Genomic DNA, 14110 nt, shown 5'->3' with positions numbered 1-14110 from the left:
TACCTCTGCTCCTCCCCATCCCTTAACATTAACTACACCCGGGCTGGCCCCTGCTCTGGGAATAGAGGGACTTCCAGGAAGGAAACTGCAGCTCAGAAAATGCCTCCCCTCAATCCCCTGCTGCTCCTCTGCTTGCCAAACCTCCTGTGTCCCCCCAGCCCTCACTCCAAACCACCTCCTGCATCTTCCTCTCCCTCTCACTCCCGACAGCAGTGAGCTCTAAACTCTCACCTCTCCTGCCCTTGCCTGTTGAGCCACCGGACCAGCAAGTTTGCCCACAGCTTATGTCTAATCTCTTGGCAGCAGCCGGAGATTGGAGTTTATGAACAGTAATAAAAATGTCATTTTAGCAGATCAGCTCCTGGAAGGACCCAGGGAATCCATCAAAGCTCTGTTTACTGAGCAAAGTGAACTCCTTTTCCCAATCGATGAGAAGAAAAGATTGAGTTTTTTGCACCTTCTTCCCAATTTCACAATGCTGCTCTTTCAGAGGCTTCTGAGCACCGAGAGGCCTGTGTTTTCACAAAAAAGAGAATGCTAAATTCCAAATACTGTCTCAGTGTCTCGTCTGAAGGCCATCCTTCTGAAGGATTATAAACTGGCTCAAATGCTCTCAAAAACCCTGTTCTTCTGCCTTTTTTTTTCATAAAGTTATCTGTCAAATTCACCTGTGAGAAGGTGTAACTGTTCTAAGGGAACATTAGGAACTTGCTCCCACTTTGAAGTCAGTCCTAATGGAGTTAATACAGTTGTCTGCATCCCAGCATTTGAAATGGCTGATACTAAAGATCCTGTTATTATGAAGGCTGAGCTCACCTCCCACGGCTGTGCAGAGAGGAAAAGCTGCTGGTACCAACTCCCCTAGATCAGAGTTAGAGAATCCAAGTGTCAAAGGCTCCCCTCTTCCCAAAGTCTGGACAGACATCTGCCAAATCCAGCTTTGAGTCAGAGCACACAAAACCAGGGAGAGCTGCAAGGCACTAACCCAGAGCTGAACTGAGAGCCTGGCTGGACCTGCAGGTCACAATCCCAGCCCAGGAAACTGCCTCACCTCCAAGCAGCTCAGAGCTGAGATGTTCATTACAGCACCCATGAGATGAAATGAAGACCTTTGTGGATGAGATTATTTTAAAAATCTTTACTATCAGGTCTTTAGACCTCTTAGTGTTGCCAGAGCCATATTTTCTGGCTTTTATGTGCTATTAGAGTGGCCAGATACTGAAAGCTTTATTGTTTTTGTTTTTTTTTTTTTTAAGTTGAAATTCTTTTTATGATTTTGTGATCAAAGCAACAGAGCTCTAGGAAAACAGCTCACAAAGCCTGATAACAGTGCTGGTCAGGCCATAATTCATGTACAGGGTTCCTTATCTTGATGCCACAGGAACAAACTGCTTGAGCTGTTGAGAGCTTTTGCCATACCAACACAAGTCAAAAGTAACATGGACTGGCTTGGAGAGGGATTTGGACTTGTACTCATGCAAAACAGAAGATTTATATTGGTCCTTTGCACCTCTTCATCCCAATTCTTCTCCAGGAAATATAAGTGTGGAAAATCAAAGGAAGAAAAGAAAAAACCCAGTGTGTTCTATGTATGATGTGGGTTAGATGGGCTGGTTTGCTGTTACTTTAAACAGGGGACCAGAAGGTGATGAGATATGAAAGGGACACAGGTGACATAACCTGTTCACCAGGCTCTCAGCTGGCAGCCAGCTCCCAGCACTGGCCCCAGGGCACAGCCTCAGCAGGGCTGGATAAACTGGGAGGCACTCTGCCAGAGCAGGTGGGAGCAGGAGGGAAGGATGCACCAAAACCATCACAGATTTCAGTGCTGTGCCACAGCCCTGGGCTCCTGTGGCTCTGCAGTCCCTCTCCACACACAGGCACTGAGGACAGAAAGGAGGAGGCAAAATGTTCAACTGCTGGCTGTACAACAGGGAAACAAGGAGGAGGAAAGCAGGGTTTGCTTCCTTCCCCTCTCTGTAACTCAGGGATACACAGGATCAGTCTCCTGAGCTCCTTCTGGCCCCACAGCTCCAAAATGAAGCACCTATCACCATCCAAAGCCTCAGGATGAGCATCCTCCACTTCCTAAAAAAGGGGCTCCACTCTTGATAAGATTAATCCTTCAGCCAGACCCCTCCTCCCACCCATCTCACTGCTGCTCAGTCAATCAAGTTTGAAGGGCAATACCTTCCCTGAACCACTTGATTTGAGTGTGAAAAACATGGGACCCAGGCCAGAAGGGGAGAGCGGGCAGGGAGCCACTTGCCTTTTGAATGCAGGCTGCAGTGCAAACACTGCTTATTAACATTGACTAGGTCAGAAAACGGGGAAAAACAGAAAAAGAGAGAGAAACAAATGCATCTCTGGCACAGTTTCCAATTGATTGTCTGCCATGAAAGCAAAAGCCAGCTGCCATGTTAATTATTCATGATGCCTGGCTCAGAGGGGAGGAAGAGGGGCTTATGGAAGCCACTCAGCAGTGGAAAATTTGCATATGTAGATAGCAGAGTTGGAAAAAGAGGTGGAGTGCTCCTCTACAAGATAAATGGGATGCACAACATTTCAGCATTTCCTGATGTACTTTCTGTGCTTCTTTTCTGTGGCTAAAGAAGTCACTAATGCTGAGGTCAGCAACAAGTGTGTGTGGGTGGGTGTGTGCAGTGACACTGGGTGTAGAGGAACCACAGAGGTTTTTTGGGTGTGACCAGAGTTATTCTCTGTTGTTCCTGTCACAGGCATTTCAGGTTAGAAGTTTACACAGGGTACAAGAAAACCCAAGGGAGCAGCAAGAAGTTCATCCATGCAGAATGAAGGATTCTGATCACATTAGTCACATGCTTTGAGATTGTGTATTCAAAAAAGCGGCTACAAAATTACACCACACACCTGAAAATGGGTGCAAGCTGCTTGTGTAGCAAGTCTAAAAACTGCCTGTTTGAGTTGTTGTCCCTCTCTCTTTTATCTCCCATCCCACACAACCAGCTCCAATCCAAGATCCTTTCCTGCTCAGTGTTGCATCCTGTCTTTCAGGCTTCAAGCTCACCCCTGGTGTGAACTGGAGGCATCTGAAGGGAATTGCAGTAGGATGTGGTGGAGGAAGTCACCCATCCCCTTCCCAGCACAACACACACAGCCCTGTGATTGCTCCTGTGATTGGGTCAAAGCCCTCAGATGTGAATCCCACTGAAAGCCAAGACTAAATCTCATTTGCACGTAATATGGGAATGCCAGAAATTAACATTTAATATCACCACAAAGCCTTCTGGGCCTGCCTCAACCCCCTGCAGAGCCCAACGGCCCCAAAATGTTTCTTCCAGGCCTTTTCCCTGATGCTGTGCCCCAGAAGAAAACCTTGGCAGCTCCTGTGAGCCCTTGTGGGATAAGTGGAAGGAAACTCACTGACCTTTCTTTGCCCACAGGACAGTCTCCTCGCTGGAGTGGACGTAGTTTTCAAATTTTGTCTGCAGGACCGTGGCTCTCTCCCGGACTTCCTGAGGGTTCTTGCCACAGGATTTCTACCAGGGAGACGAGAGGATTAGAGGAAAGAGAGAATTTGAGTCAGGAATAATGAAGCAGTTTACAATAGATTTAATAACAGTAAAATCACACAGCAACTACCCAGGGGCCAACAAAGGTAATCCTCTCAATATTACTAGAGGAAAAAAAAATCATCCAGATAAAGATGTTAAAATCAGAGCAGCCAGTGAGCGCCGTGTGGTGGGGAGAACAAATCAGTTTTAATTTTGTGTTTTCTAACATCTCTCATGTATCTTTTTCCCTTGCTTTTCTTTTCCCTTCCCTTTTTTTTTTTTTTTCTTCCAGGTACAAGAGGGCCAGGTCCCACTGCTTGTTTCCATTGGAGTTATTTGGAATTACTCCCCCCAGACCCTACATTAACAGTTTCAGAGTGATGCTGCAAGTTCCCCTGTGCACTTCCCCAAAACACCTAGGGCAGGAGACCACGAGATTCACAATAACCCCCAAGCTCCAGAGAGGAGACCAAATTCAGCACTTGTGAACAAAGGCAACCAAATGAACTCATGAATTCCAGCATGGATTTCAACATGAAGTTTCCTCACTGTCAACACATCATATTTGACTGGAACTGCCATCACTTGGCTCCTCTAGAGCAGGACAAGCCCCTTGCACCAAAGGCACGACAGAATAAACTTCCTGAAGCCAAAAGGGCAATTTTGCACGTATTCCAGCTTTCCTGGGATCAGACTGTAGGATGCAGTTCAGGAAATGGAAAACAAACATTCCTGGGAGCAAGCTGTTACTGGGAGAAGAGAGGCTCCCTCCCCCTCTGAGGGCCCAGGCAGAGAAAGGAAATGCAGACCAGAAAACAAGTGAAATTTTTGATGAAAAGTTGACAGCAAAGTGCAAAGCCAAGCATCCATGGATGTGCACCTCTCCCAGAAAAGGGCCACAGTTCTCCAGTGTGACTCAGACAGGAACCAGCATCCAAGTGTGAGAGTGCCAGCTCCAAGGCAGCAACTTGATACTGGTCAGACCCCTCATCCGAGCAGGGCTGACTGAATACAAATTCCAGCTCCTGGAATTCTCTGGCCTGTGCCAAGGCAGCAATCCTGTTCTTCTCTGGCAGATCCGTATGCTAATGCTGCAAACCCCTCTTTCCTCTGTGCTGCTGCCAGTCCAGAGGAGCCACATCCCACTGACACCACAAGCAAACCCCGTGGCTGCCAGCACCTGACACAAAATGCTCTCCTGTCCCAGATGTGCCACCCTGTACCCAACAGCAAATGTACCCACAGACCTCAAATGTAGTTTAAATGCCCTGCACTTTGCCCTCTCTGAAACTCAGGATCCCACAGCTTCCAGCCACTGGGTAATTCCTCAACAAAGCAAACACACGTGGGGCTGGAGCTCCTGCTCACTCACTGCCTGGACTGACTGTCCACCTGCATCTCCACAGACAGCCTGGCTATTTTAGCACATGAACCCTCCCAGATTTCTGGTCTCTGCTGTCTCCCAATCTCCTCAAGAAAGACTCAAAACCTATCTCACAGAATCACAGCATCATTTAGGTCAGAAAAGGCCTCCAAGACCATGGAGTCCAAACTTTGACTGATCATCACTTTGTCAACCAAACCATGGTACTGAGTGCCATGTCCAGCTTTTCCTCAACACCTCCAGGGATGGGGACTCCACCACCTTCCTGGGCAGCCCATTCCAATGCTTGACCACACCTGCAGTGAAGAAATTCTTCCTGATGTTCCACCTGAACCTTTCCTGGCACAGCTTGAGGCTGTGTCCTCTCCTCCTGTCCTTGTTCCCTGGGAGCAGATCCAGATCCCCACCTGGCTGCACCCTCCTGTTTGTGAATTGTCTTCCCTGAACCTCCTTTTCTCCAGGCTCAGCCACCCCAGTTCCCTCAGCTGCTCCTCACATAATTTATTCTCTGGACCCTTCCTGAGCTTTCCTGCCCTTTTCTGGACATTCCTTTCACAGGTGCCTTTGACTTCAGGTGTGCCCTGAAGCTGAGACCCAGCCCAGGGGCCTCTGCAGAGGTTCAGTGACCCCCAAGTGGAGCTGCCTGCCCGAAGTGGGCACTCCTCGTTGGCACTACCAAGTTTCCACAGACGTGAAACACGAAACTTTCTGGCCCCACCTGCTCCTTCGGGCCCCCAGCACTTGCCTTTTGTTAAGCCTCCTGGCAGCACCAAGTGTCACCTTCCCAGCGCTTTTTAATATGAATGTGAAATTAGTGAGGTTTGCCCTTTCCCCTGGCGGACAGAATCCTCTGTTATTAAAAAGTAAAGCACTTTAATAATGAAAACTTTTTCTCTTTTTCCAGTGTTTTAACTGTTTAAAATTAATGAGAAGGGCATAACGGTTGTCAAAGCGATATTGAAAGCTGGGTAGCCAGGACTGAATAAGCACGAAAATCCCTCCAGAGTGTTAAATAAACAGTGCTTCAGCCCCCTCTGAATCCCTGTGTTGGTTATTGTATACATTCTGTAACAGCACTCAGAATAGATCTGAGCACCGGGGAGGCAGAAAGGTTTCAGAATTCCAATAAAGGCCTCAAATTAAAGACAGCCTGGTGCGAATTCCAGGAGAAAATTAAAGAGACCTCAAGCTTAAGTGACAGGTGACTTGCTTCTGTGTCACAACTGTCAGGGGATTTAGTGATAATATGGCAATATATTACAAAGGACTTTTCTTATTCCCCCCTTTAGGTTTCAAAATGCGGCATCTCTTCTTCCTGGTGCTGGGGGAAAATAAAAAACTAAAAAAAAAAAAAAGTGAGACAAAAATGAGGGATAAAAAACTAGATGCATAATTTTCAAAGTGTGAGGTCACTGCAAGAGATATAAATAAAAAAAAAGCAAATGGCAGGAAATATAATGTCCTCGGAAAACAGCTTCTCCCCTCCTATCTCCACCTTGTCTTTTATTCCCTTCAGACCCTTGAGACAGATCTCATTTTAAAATTGCACCCTAATGGGCATGAAAAAACCCCTGTGTTTGATTCCTGTCTTCCAGGGAGGTTCATCTTAAAAAAAAAGCAACAAAAACCCACCCCAATAATAATAAAAAAATAAATCTAAATTTAAAACTGACTCAGAGGCAGACTGTGAAAATAAAACCTGCCCATGATCGAGTGTCTGGACAGATTAAATAAATCAGCACTACTGGAAGGGCATGGAAGCCATTCCATGTGCTTTTCTCACACAGGCAAGCTTCAATCCTGATTTGGATGAGCAGGACAATTAATTTGAGACCTTGCATATTTTTCCAAGACCCCAAAGATAAAAGCCTACCCCAGAGATTTGCTTGATCTGCCCACCATCTAAATTTGTTCCCTCTGTTAAATAAGGAGCACTGTTGCCATTACTGAGAAACTGGGATAGAACTTTTTCTGCCTTGTGATTACTTAAAAGCCTGTTCTGGCAGATCCCAAACCACTGGCATAATGACTGTGGACAATAACAATATTTATAAGCTAAAAGAAGAAATGCATGAGAAAAAAGTCAGGGTGCAACATTACTTAACCAGTTTGAGACATCAGGAGAACTCCCAAAAATTCCAGCTCCACCAGGAAAAGATACATGGATTTCTGTCAGAAGAAGGCAACTTCCAGTGATAAAGATGGCAGGTTTTAGGTTTGAGAGGTTGGGATAAATACTGAAAACTTCTGATTTCATTAAGAGAGCAGGATAATGAAAAAAAAAATAAAAACTGAAACATAGTAAGACTAGGTGAGGTAGAAAAGTTCATTCTTAAAAAAGGGAAAAAAAAAAAAAATGGGGAAAACCCACCAAAAAGCCTGGCTGTAACATCTCCTGCTTCCATTATACTTCAAAACAAAATGAAGGATTTTGTTTTAATAACAACTTTTTACTCACCTCCACACACCTTCTCTAGAACTCACCAAGTCCCCCTTGCCCCCCTCCATAAAAGTTGAAAGATCAAATTTATTCTCTTTGTAGGCAGGTGAACATTCACACGCCCAGACATAGCCACATATATATTTCATATACCTAAATATAAAATATACATTTTACAGGCACTTCAGCTTGCTCCCTGGCTGCACACAGAAGCCCAAAAAATACATGTTCCAACTTGGTACTTCTAATGGACTTGAGCTGAGGCAATGAGAACTGAAGAGCATCATAATGAGGTTCCTGTGTGCAGAACTATAATATATACATGACTCAGAGCATGGAGAGCTGAGAGCAGAGCTGAACCTCCCTCCAATGGCAATGTCCCAGTGGCATCAGGTTCAGCTCCTCCTGACACCTCCTCAATCCCTCCCTGTCCCACTGCACTCCCAGCTTATTGTATGTCCATGCAGCAAATTTAGGGAATTTAATAGAGATTAACCCTCCTGAAAACTTGGGAATTGCCCCTGCAGTTTCTGAGCTGACCACTCAGAGCCTCCATGGCAATATAAAACATGGAGCTAACAAACACAACTCCTTGATTGCATTAATATATTTTTCAAGTAATTCCTGAAGGAGTCTGTTTCATACTGACAAAACTGCTATAATTCCATCCCCATTAAATGCTACAGAATTTTTACCATGAAGAGAAAGTCTATTCTTAAATCCCAATTCTTTCAGACTGAGTTACATAAAAACTGGTTATTCTGTATTTCTAATTTCCTGTAAGAGATTAAAACCATCCTACAATCACAGTGGATGGATCTCAGCTCCAGTGAAGTCAACAGCAAAATCCCACTTGCTTTGATGTCAGAGGGAAAAGAGGAATTTAATCCCACCTTTGAAAGCAAAAGGAACCAAGTCCTTCTGTGCAAGTTCCTGTGTGCAGCACCTGGCATGGCAGGACCTGCCCAGCAGCACTGCCCAAACCTTTCAAAGAGGGGCTGGGTTTAGAGCTTTTTGTAAGGAAAGGGAGAAAGCCAAAAGAAGTGTATTTAAAAAATTCTGTGTTTAAATGTGTAGAGCATTTGACAATTTGGAAGCATGGCAGAAATACCAAACTGATCAGTTTTGGTAGCAAACAGGCTTGGTTATGTTTTTGTTGCTAAAAAGGCATTTTCTCCTGCCACTTTTCAAAGCTTAAATCATCATTTCCCGGAACAAAACATGTTCTCCTTTTTGCCCATTTCCCATGAAATAACATTTGTCCCCACATCTGCAACAGCGAATATTCTGTCCCATGTCAGTAACATTTAAAGTACAATTTCTTCATAAATGGAATTGTTGAAAAAATGTTCAAAGGAAAACTGAACTTACTGCCCCTTTAATCACATTTGGGACAAAAGGAAAGTATTTATACATGGACCTACTTAAAATAATTTCTGCACTAACAGAGCACAACTGAACTTTGTTACGAGGCGATATCCTAGCCATGATCCAGACATTTAAAACACAGGCATTACAGGCTGACTTCAGCCAAAAGCAGTGGTGGGAGAGAGCTTTAAATAGAGCAGCATCTCAGCAAGCCCAGATCTGGCTGTCTGTGAGGTGCAGAACACTGAACATCTTTCACAGGCCACATTTACCAGGAACACCACAGCTCCCACCAGCCAGCACCAGGAACAAGGTGCCTCAGACACGGGTAACAAAAGCACGGGCAGGCAAAACAGCAACAAGAGGGGAAAAAAGAGTGCATGCTGCATCATGCTTGACACATTCTTGACTTCCATTCAAAATGCAGGTTCTTGCAGGATTTAATTTGCCAGAGCACAGCAACACCCGAGATATCAATTGCAAATGAGTGAATTCTGTGAATTAGCAACTTGAGGCAGACCCAAAGCTTGCCCAAATCAATAGAAAGGTGCCTGTCAACCCAGGGAGCTTTGTTTTAGGCTCCAAGTAAATACAGATGATAAAAACCCACATGTAACACATCACCAAATGGATTTCCCTCATTTCTTCAGAGAAGTTTAGAGCCATTTGTCATCTCCAACAGTATTTTAGTGCAGAAAACACAGGAAAAACAGAAACCTTGTGCAGGAAGAAACACAGAGCTTTTGCATCCAGAAACCTTTCCTGTCTGTTACAAAGCTATTTGCTGAAGAGCTAGCAAGCAACTGCTTTCCAGGAACAACAAAAGACTGAAAAATTGTGATATAAAGTAGTTCTATAATTATTTACACTGTCTGACATCATGGATGTAAAGACAGATGCTAAGGTAGGAACACTTGTGATGTTGAACTGGCAAGTGAAAACTGGAGCAGTTCCAAAGCAGCAGAATAACTCACCCTGCTTCCTGGTCTGTGCACCTTGAAGCGATCATCTTTCATCAGGACTGCTAACACCTTCTCCATCTTCAGCTCTGAAACACTGAAGCAACAAAGACAAAAAATTGCTGTTTCTCCTACTTTGAAACACAGCGTGGAATGAGCCACAAACTGGTAATGGAGAACAAAACAACTGAGATTCACAGCTCAACTTGAGAATTCATTCCTGAAATACACAAGCTCCTAGCCAAGATACTCCCCCATCACCCCTGAAAGTGGAACTACTGTAAAATCCAAACTCCTGCTTTCAGTGGCACAGAGACACAGTTTCATCCACAATTTTGTCACTGTTTTAAGTCACCAACACACAGACTCCAACTCTAGCAGAGCATCAAAACAACTGATGGTGGACTTTCCATTCTCTGTAAGTCTCCTTGGCTCTCAAACAAGAAGAACTGGTTAAAGAAAGAAATTGGATTACACTTCCATTATTTTCATGATTTTTCTTTCCTTGCACTGAGAAGCACCAGGACAATTGGGAAGCACCTGGTTATTCCTTTCTCCAAACAAAACTCAAGACAGAGCTGAATCAGCTCACAACATTAATGCTCCTTGTAAATTTGTTTTTTAACTATAAAGAATAAGATCTGCAACCTCCACCTTGAGCCCAGGGGCTGTCCAACATTTCTTTTTTCAGCCAATGCCATGGGCAAGAGCAACTGTTCATGGTTATGCAGCTGTGAGAAAGAGACTGACTGAGGCACCCACAGGTTGGAAACACCTTGTTTGCTACTCTTGTTTGCTTCACTTCGTTTGCTACTCCAGCTACATCTTGTTTCCTCCAGTTTAGCTTCCAGAGTCTCTGGAATGAAACACAGTGCTCAGTCCTCATTCAAAGGATGATACTTTCATGTTTACACACATTTGTTTCCACCTGTGTTTCCATGCTCACAAAACCAAAGAGCCAAAACTAAAGGTGTGCAAAGACACAGCTCCTCATAGTAACTCAAGCTCAGAGGGTAACAACAAAACCCCGAGGAACTTTTCCTATCAGCCAATTCTCCTGCAGCCTCCTTCCCTGTGATCACATCATCACTCTTCCTTTCCCCCAGGATGCTACCTGGTTCCCACTCCTTGCTACCTCGCTCAGATCAAGCTCAGAGGCACTTCCCATTGGACAAACTCACCCTCCAATTCATTTATAGCCTCAAAAGCCACCTCTGACACCAGACACACAGTCTGATTTCCTTCCCTGCTCTGAGAACTCACCTCCCCTCTCATCTGAAGTGCAAAGCCAAAGCCCAGCCCATTAGGGACTCCACAGCATTTTTTTATTTATTTTTTTTTAGATACAGGAGACTCAGTCAGCTGTCCTAGCCAGGCTTCACACTGGGCATTTATTTTCATTCTGTCGACTCACATTCCTCCTGTAGGCTCAACCAGATGATTTATTCTCCAGTCCTGCTTGCAAAACACTGCTGGGTCCTGCTACGGCCCAGATATGGAAATGCTTACAAACCTGCTTCATTTCCAAGTGAGCAGTCCTGCTTAAAGGTGCATTTACAGGAGACTAGAAATTCTTTGTCCTCTTTAACACTGTCTTAAGGGGCACACATACCCCAGGTGACAGCTCAGGAACAGCTGTGCAGCTCCAGACCATTAGTATTACATCTGCATCCAAACTGGGTCCCATTTTCAAGGGAATTACTCAAATCATAAAAGCTGATGTCTGTGGTGTCCAAATTTTCAGTAATGGGCAAAGGTCATATCTAGAAAATAAGTCAAGGAGTTCACTTGGGATTAAACCAATCTAAGGAAAAGAGAAATCTTTGGGGTCCAACAGCTCTCAGATTCCTGAATCTCAGATGGTCAGAAAGCTGCCTGTGGCTTCTGAAAGACAGCATTGCTGGTATTCTTCAATTTGTAAAGTACAGAAACAAACTATAACAACAAAGATATCTTCTTTTCACTCCAAGCTCTCTAACACCTGGCTAGCAGGAATGGATGAATCTCTGCCACACTGTGTGACAGGATATTGTGATCCTCACCTGCTCTCCACCCTTCCCAGTTAAAGTAAAAAATACCCTTACTTTTGCAACCTGCCTTTTCAACCTCAGCCAACTCAGCATCACAGTGTAATAAAGGAGAAGGTGCAGAAGAACAGCCATCCAGCTTGGAAGGGATGAGCCAGAGTGGCCATAAGACACCCTAGAAGGGAGAGCAGCTCCTCCATGTGCAGCTGGGTCACCCCATGCACAAATTTCTTCACAGAAGATGCAGAGAAAGGCGGGAGAGCCATGGGGGAGAAAGGGAAATGGAGCATAAAACGACAACCGAGGGTTTCTCTGTTTGGTTTTGAAAAGTATAACAGCAAATTAAAACATAAATGGCAACCACTTAAGCAAGAGGAAAGCAGACCTCCCCCTTCCCCTGCAAAGGTTGCTTAGACACGGCTATGAATGAAAATGTCAAACCTTTGACATTGATTTGTCGGAGTTGTCACCCCCTCTCGGGTCCTCCCCTCGCCTGGCGCGTCGCCAGAAACAGATCCCTGAACTGGGTTCACAGCGGGAAGCAGGCGAGGGAGTTGGGAGGGGGGAACAGCAAAACCCCAGAGCAGGGAGGGAAATGACTCGTGCCTTCACGGTGATGCCACTTCCTTTATAAATTAGTTAGGCTGCCGTTAGCAGATAAAGAAATTATCTGATAGCTGTTGAGGCAGGCGCTGCGAGATTGCAGCTGAAGGGACTAGAAGAGACATAAAGGAAAAAAAAAAGTGAACCTCGCATTTCTTCTGCTTGTTGCCTCCTCCCTTTGAAGGGAAATCTGTTAGTTGTGCTTGGAGCTGATACAGGACATTTTGGAGTCTGATTTTTTTTTTTAAAAAAAAAAAAGGAAAAGGGGAATGTAAAGAAAACATGAGTGTGCACGTGCCTGCACATCCACATTTACAGCTGGGCAAGGCAGCCACAACTTCCAGCCACACAAAGCCCAAACAGAAAGTTGCAGAGAGAGGAGGCAGCTTTGCTGAGCCCCAACAGGAATTACTGATCTCAGCAGAGCCAAAGTGAGATCGTTTTGGCAAAGGCTAACACAGCTTTTCCACACTGGAAGCCAAGGAGAGGCTTCAGGTACCGGTGAAAATTAATTGCGAGCGATTTCCAATTTCAAAGGCAGTCATCTCTAATTCCGAAGTGGATTTTCATCCAGGAACAAAGCCACGTCTGCTCTCATTACTTCCGACTCTCAACATTCCTGGACTTACTCCCATGCATGCTGGGGTGGGTGGAGGGGTTTAGGAAAGAACTCTGGGTCAGATCCTCATCCTCTGTAAACCAGCAGAGCGCTGCTCATTTACACCAGCTGAAGGCTGCGGGGACACATCTCATGCTTTGTCTCTTCAAAATACATATTTTATGAAGTATTTACATTTCAATAAACCCAGCGGGAATTTCATTTAAGAAAGGAATAAAAACCCCCAACAAATTAAAAAAAAAACAACATTCACAACACACACTCATTCTCAACAAAAACCCAAGAGATTTAAAAATTAAGCTAAGAATTAAAAAAATAAAGCAAACTCCAGTAGCTTGGGCAGACCAAGTCAAAAGCTACAAAGACTTAGGGTAAAGGAACAGAAATGAGCAGTGCTTAAGAGGCTCGGTGACAGTCCAACACACGCTGTCTTTCGCCCTTGCACTGAATTAAATTGTCAGGATTATCACCATAATGCTCTGTTTATGAAGGGTAACAGCAATTTGTGCTGATGGCACTTGCTGCCTTGAGCTTCAAGCTGCCTTCCTACATCTTCTCAGTAATTCATCAGCTCCCTGCTCTGTCCCAATGCCCCTTCTCCTCATCCATGTGGGAAGAGCGGAGAGGCCAGATCGCCACCATGCCCGTCAGGCACTCACTGCCTTCCCTCTAAGGATAGGGGTCAAGGAAGGCAAATTACACTCCTTTCTGGCAAGTCCTTCATCTGCAGAACATAAAACAAGCAAACAAAACAAGAAAAGGCAATCCCCAGAGTTGTTTGGCTCCGAAAAGCGAAAGAAAAATAAATTCACATAAACCTCCCCCTGTTTATTCAGAGTCTTCAAGATTCCTGAAGACCATGGCCAGCTCTACAACAGGTCTCTTTAGCAGATGTAATTACCAGTCTGAGTGACACTTCCCTAAACTTGTTAAAAAACAACAACATTGGATAAAAGCACTAACATTTAAAATAAAAAGGAAGGAAATTTCCCTCTCCTTCCTCTACCACTACCAAAATATTATAAAATAGAAAAATAGAACTTTCTACTTGGAGTTAAAAATTCACAATTATGTGGGATTTCACCTTTAAATGTCAGTGCTGTTTGTTACATGAAAAAAAACCCTGTCAGCTTAGCCTTCCATGTCTTGCTGGTGTCTGCTTAATAGATAGTTACCT

General features: G+C 44.6%; 1 protein-coding gene across 2 annotated transcripts in view; it reads right to left on the bottom strand.

Moving 5' to 3' along the window:
• DDX31 (DEAD-box helicase 31) overlaps positions 1 to 14110 on the bottom strand; it is a 45571-nt gene that overhangs the window by 10943 nt on the left and 20518 nt on the right. For both annotated transcript variants that reach the window (XM_058853539.1, XM_058853538.1), the window contains 2 exons: positions 9700 to 9781; positions 3407 to 3518 (listed from right to left, as the gene is read on the bottom strand). In XM_058853539.1, the coding sequence (XP_058709522.1) occupies positions 3407 to 3518; positions 9700 to 9781 (194 nt within the window). The remainder of the gene's footprint in view (positions 1 to 3406; positions 3519 to 9699; positions 9782 to 14110) is intronic.

The sequence above is a fragment of the Poecile atricapillus genome, chromosome 20 (genome assembly GCF_030490865.1).
Source record: "Poecile atricapillus isolate bPoeAtr1 chromosome 20, bPoeAtr1.hap1, whole genome shotgun sequence".
In the NCBI taxonomy this organism is placed as follows: Eukaryota; Metazoa; Chordata; class Aves; order Passeriformes; family Paridae; genus Poecile; species Poecile atricapillus.
The sequence above is the reverse complement of the archived record's forward strand: the minus strand, read 5'-3'. Positions and strand labels throughout refer to the sequence as shown.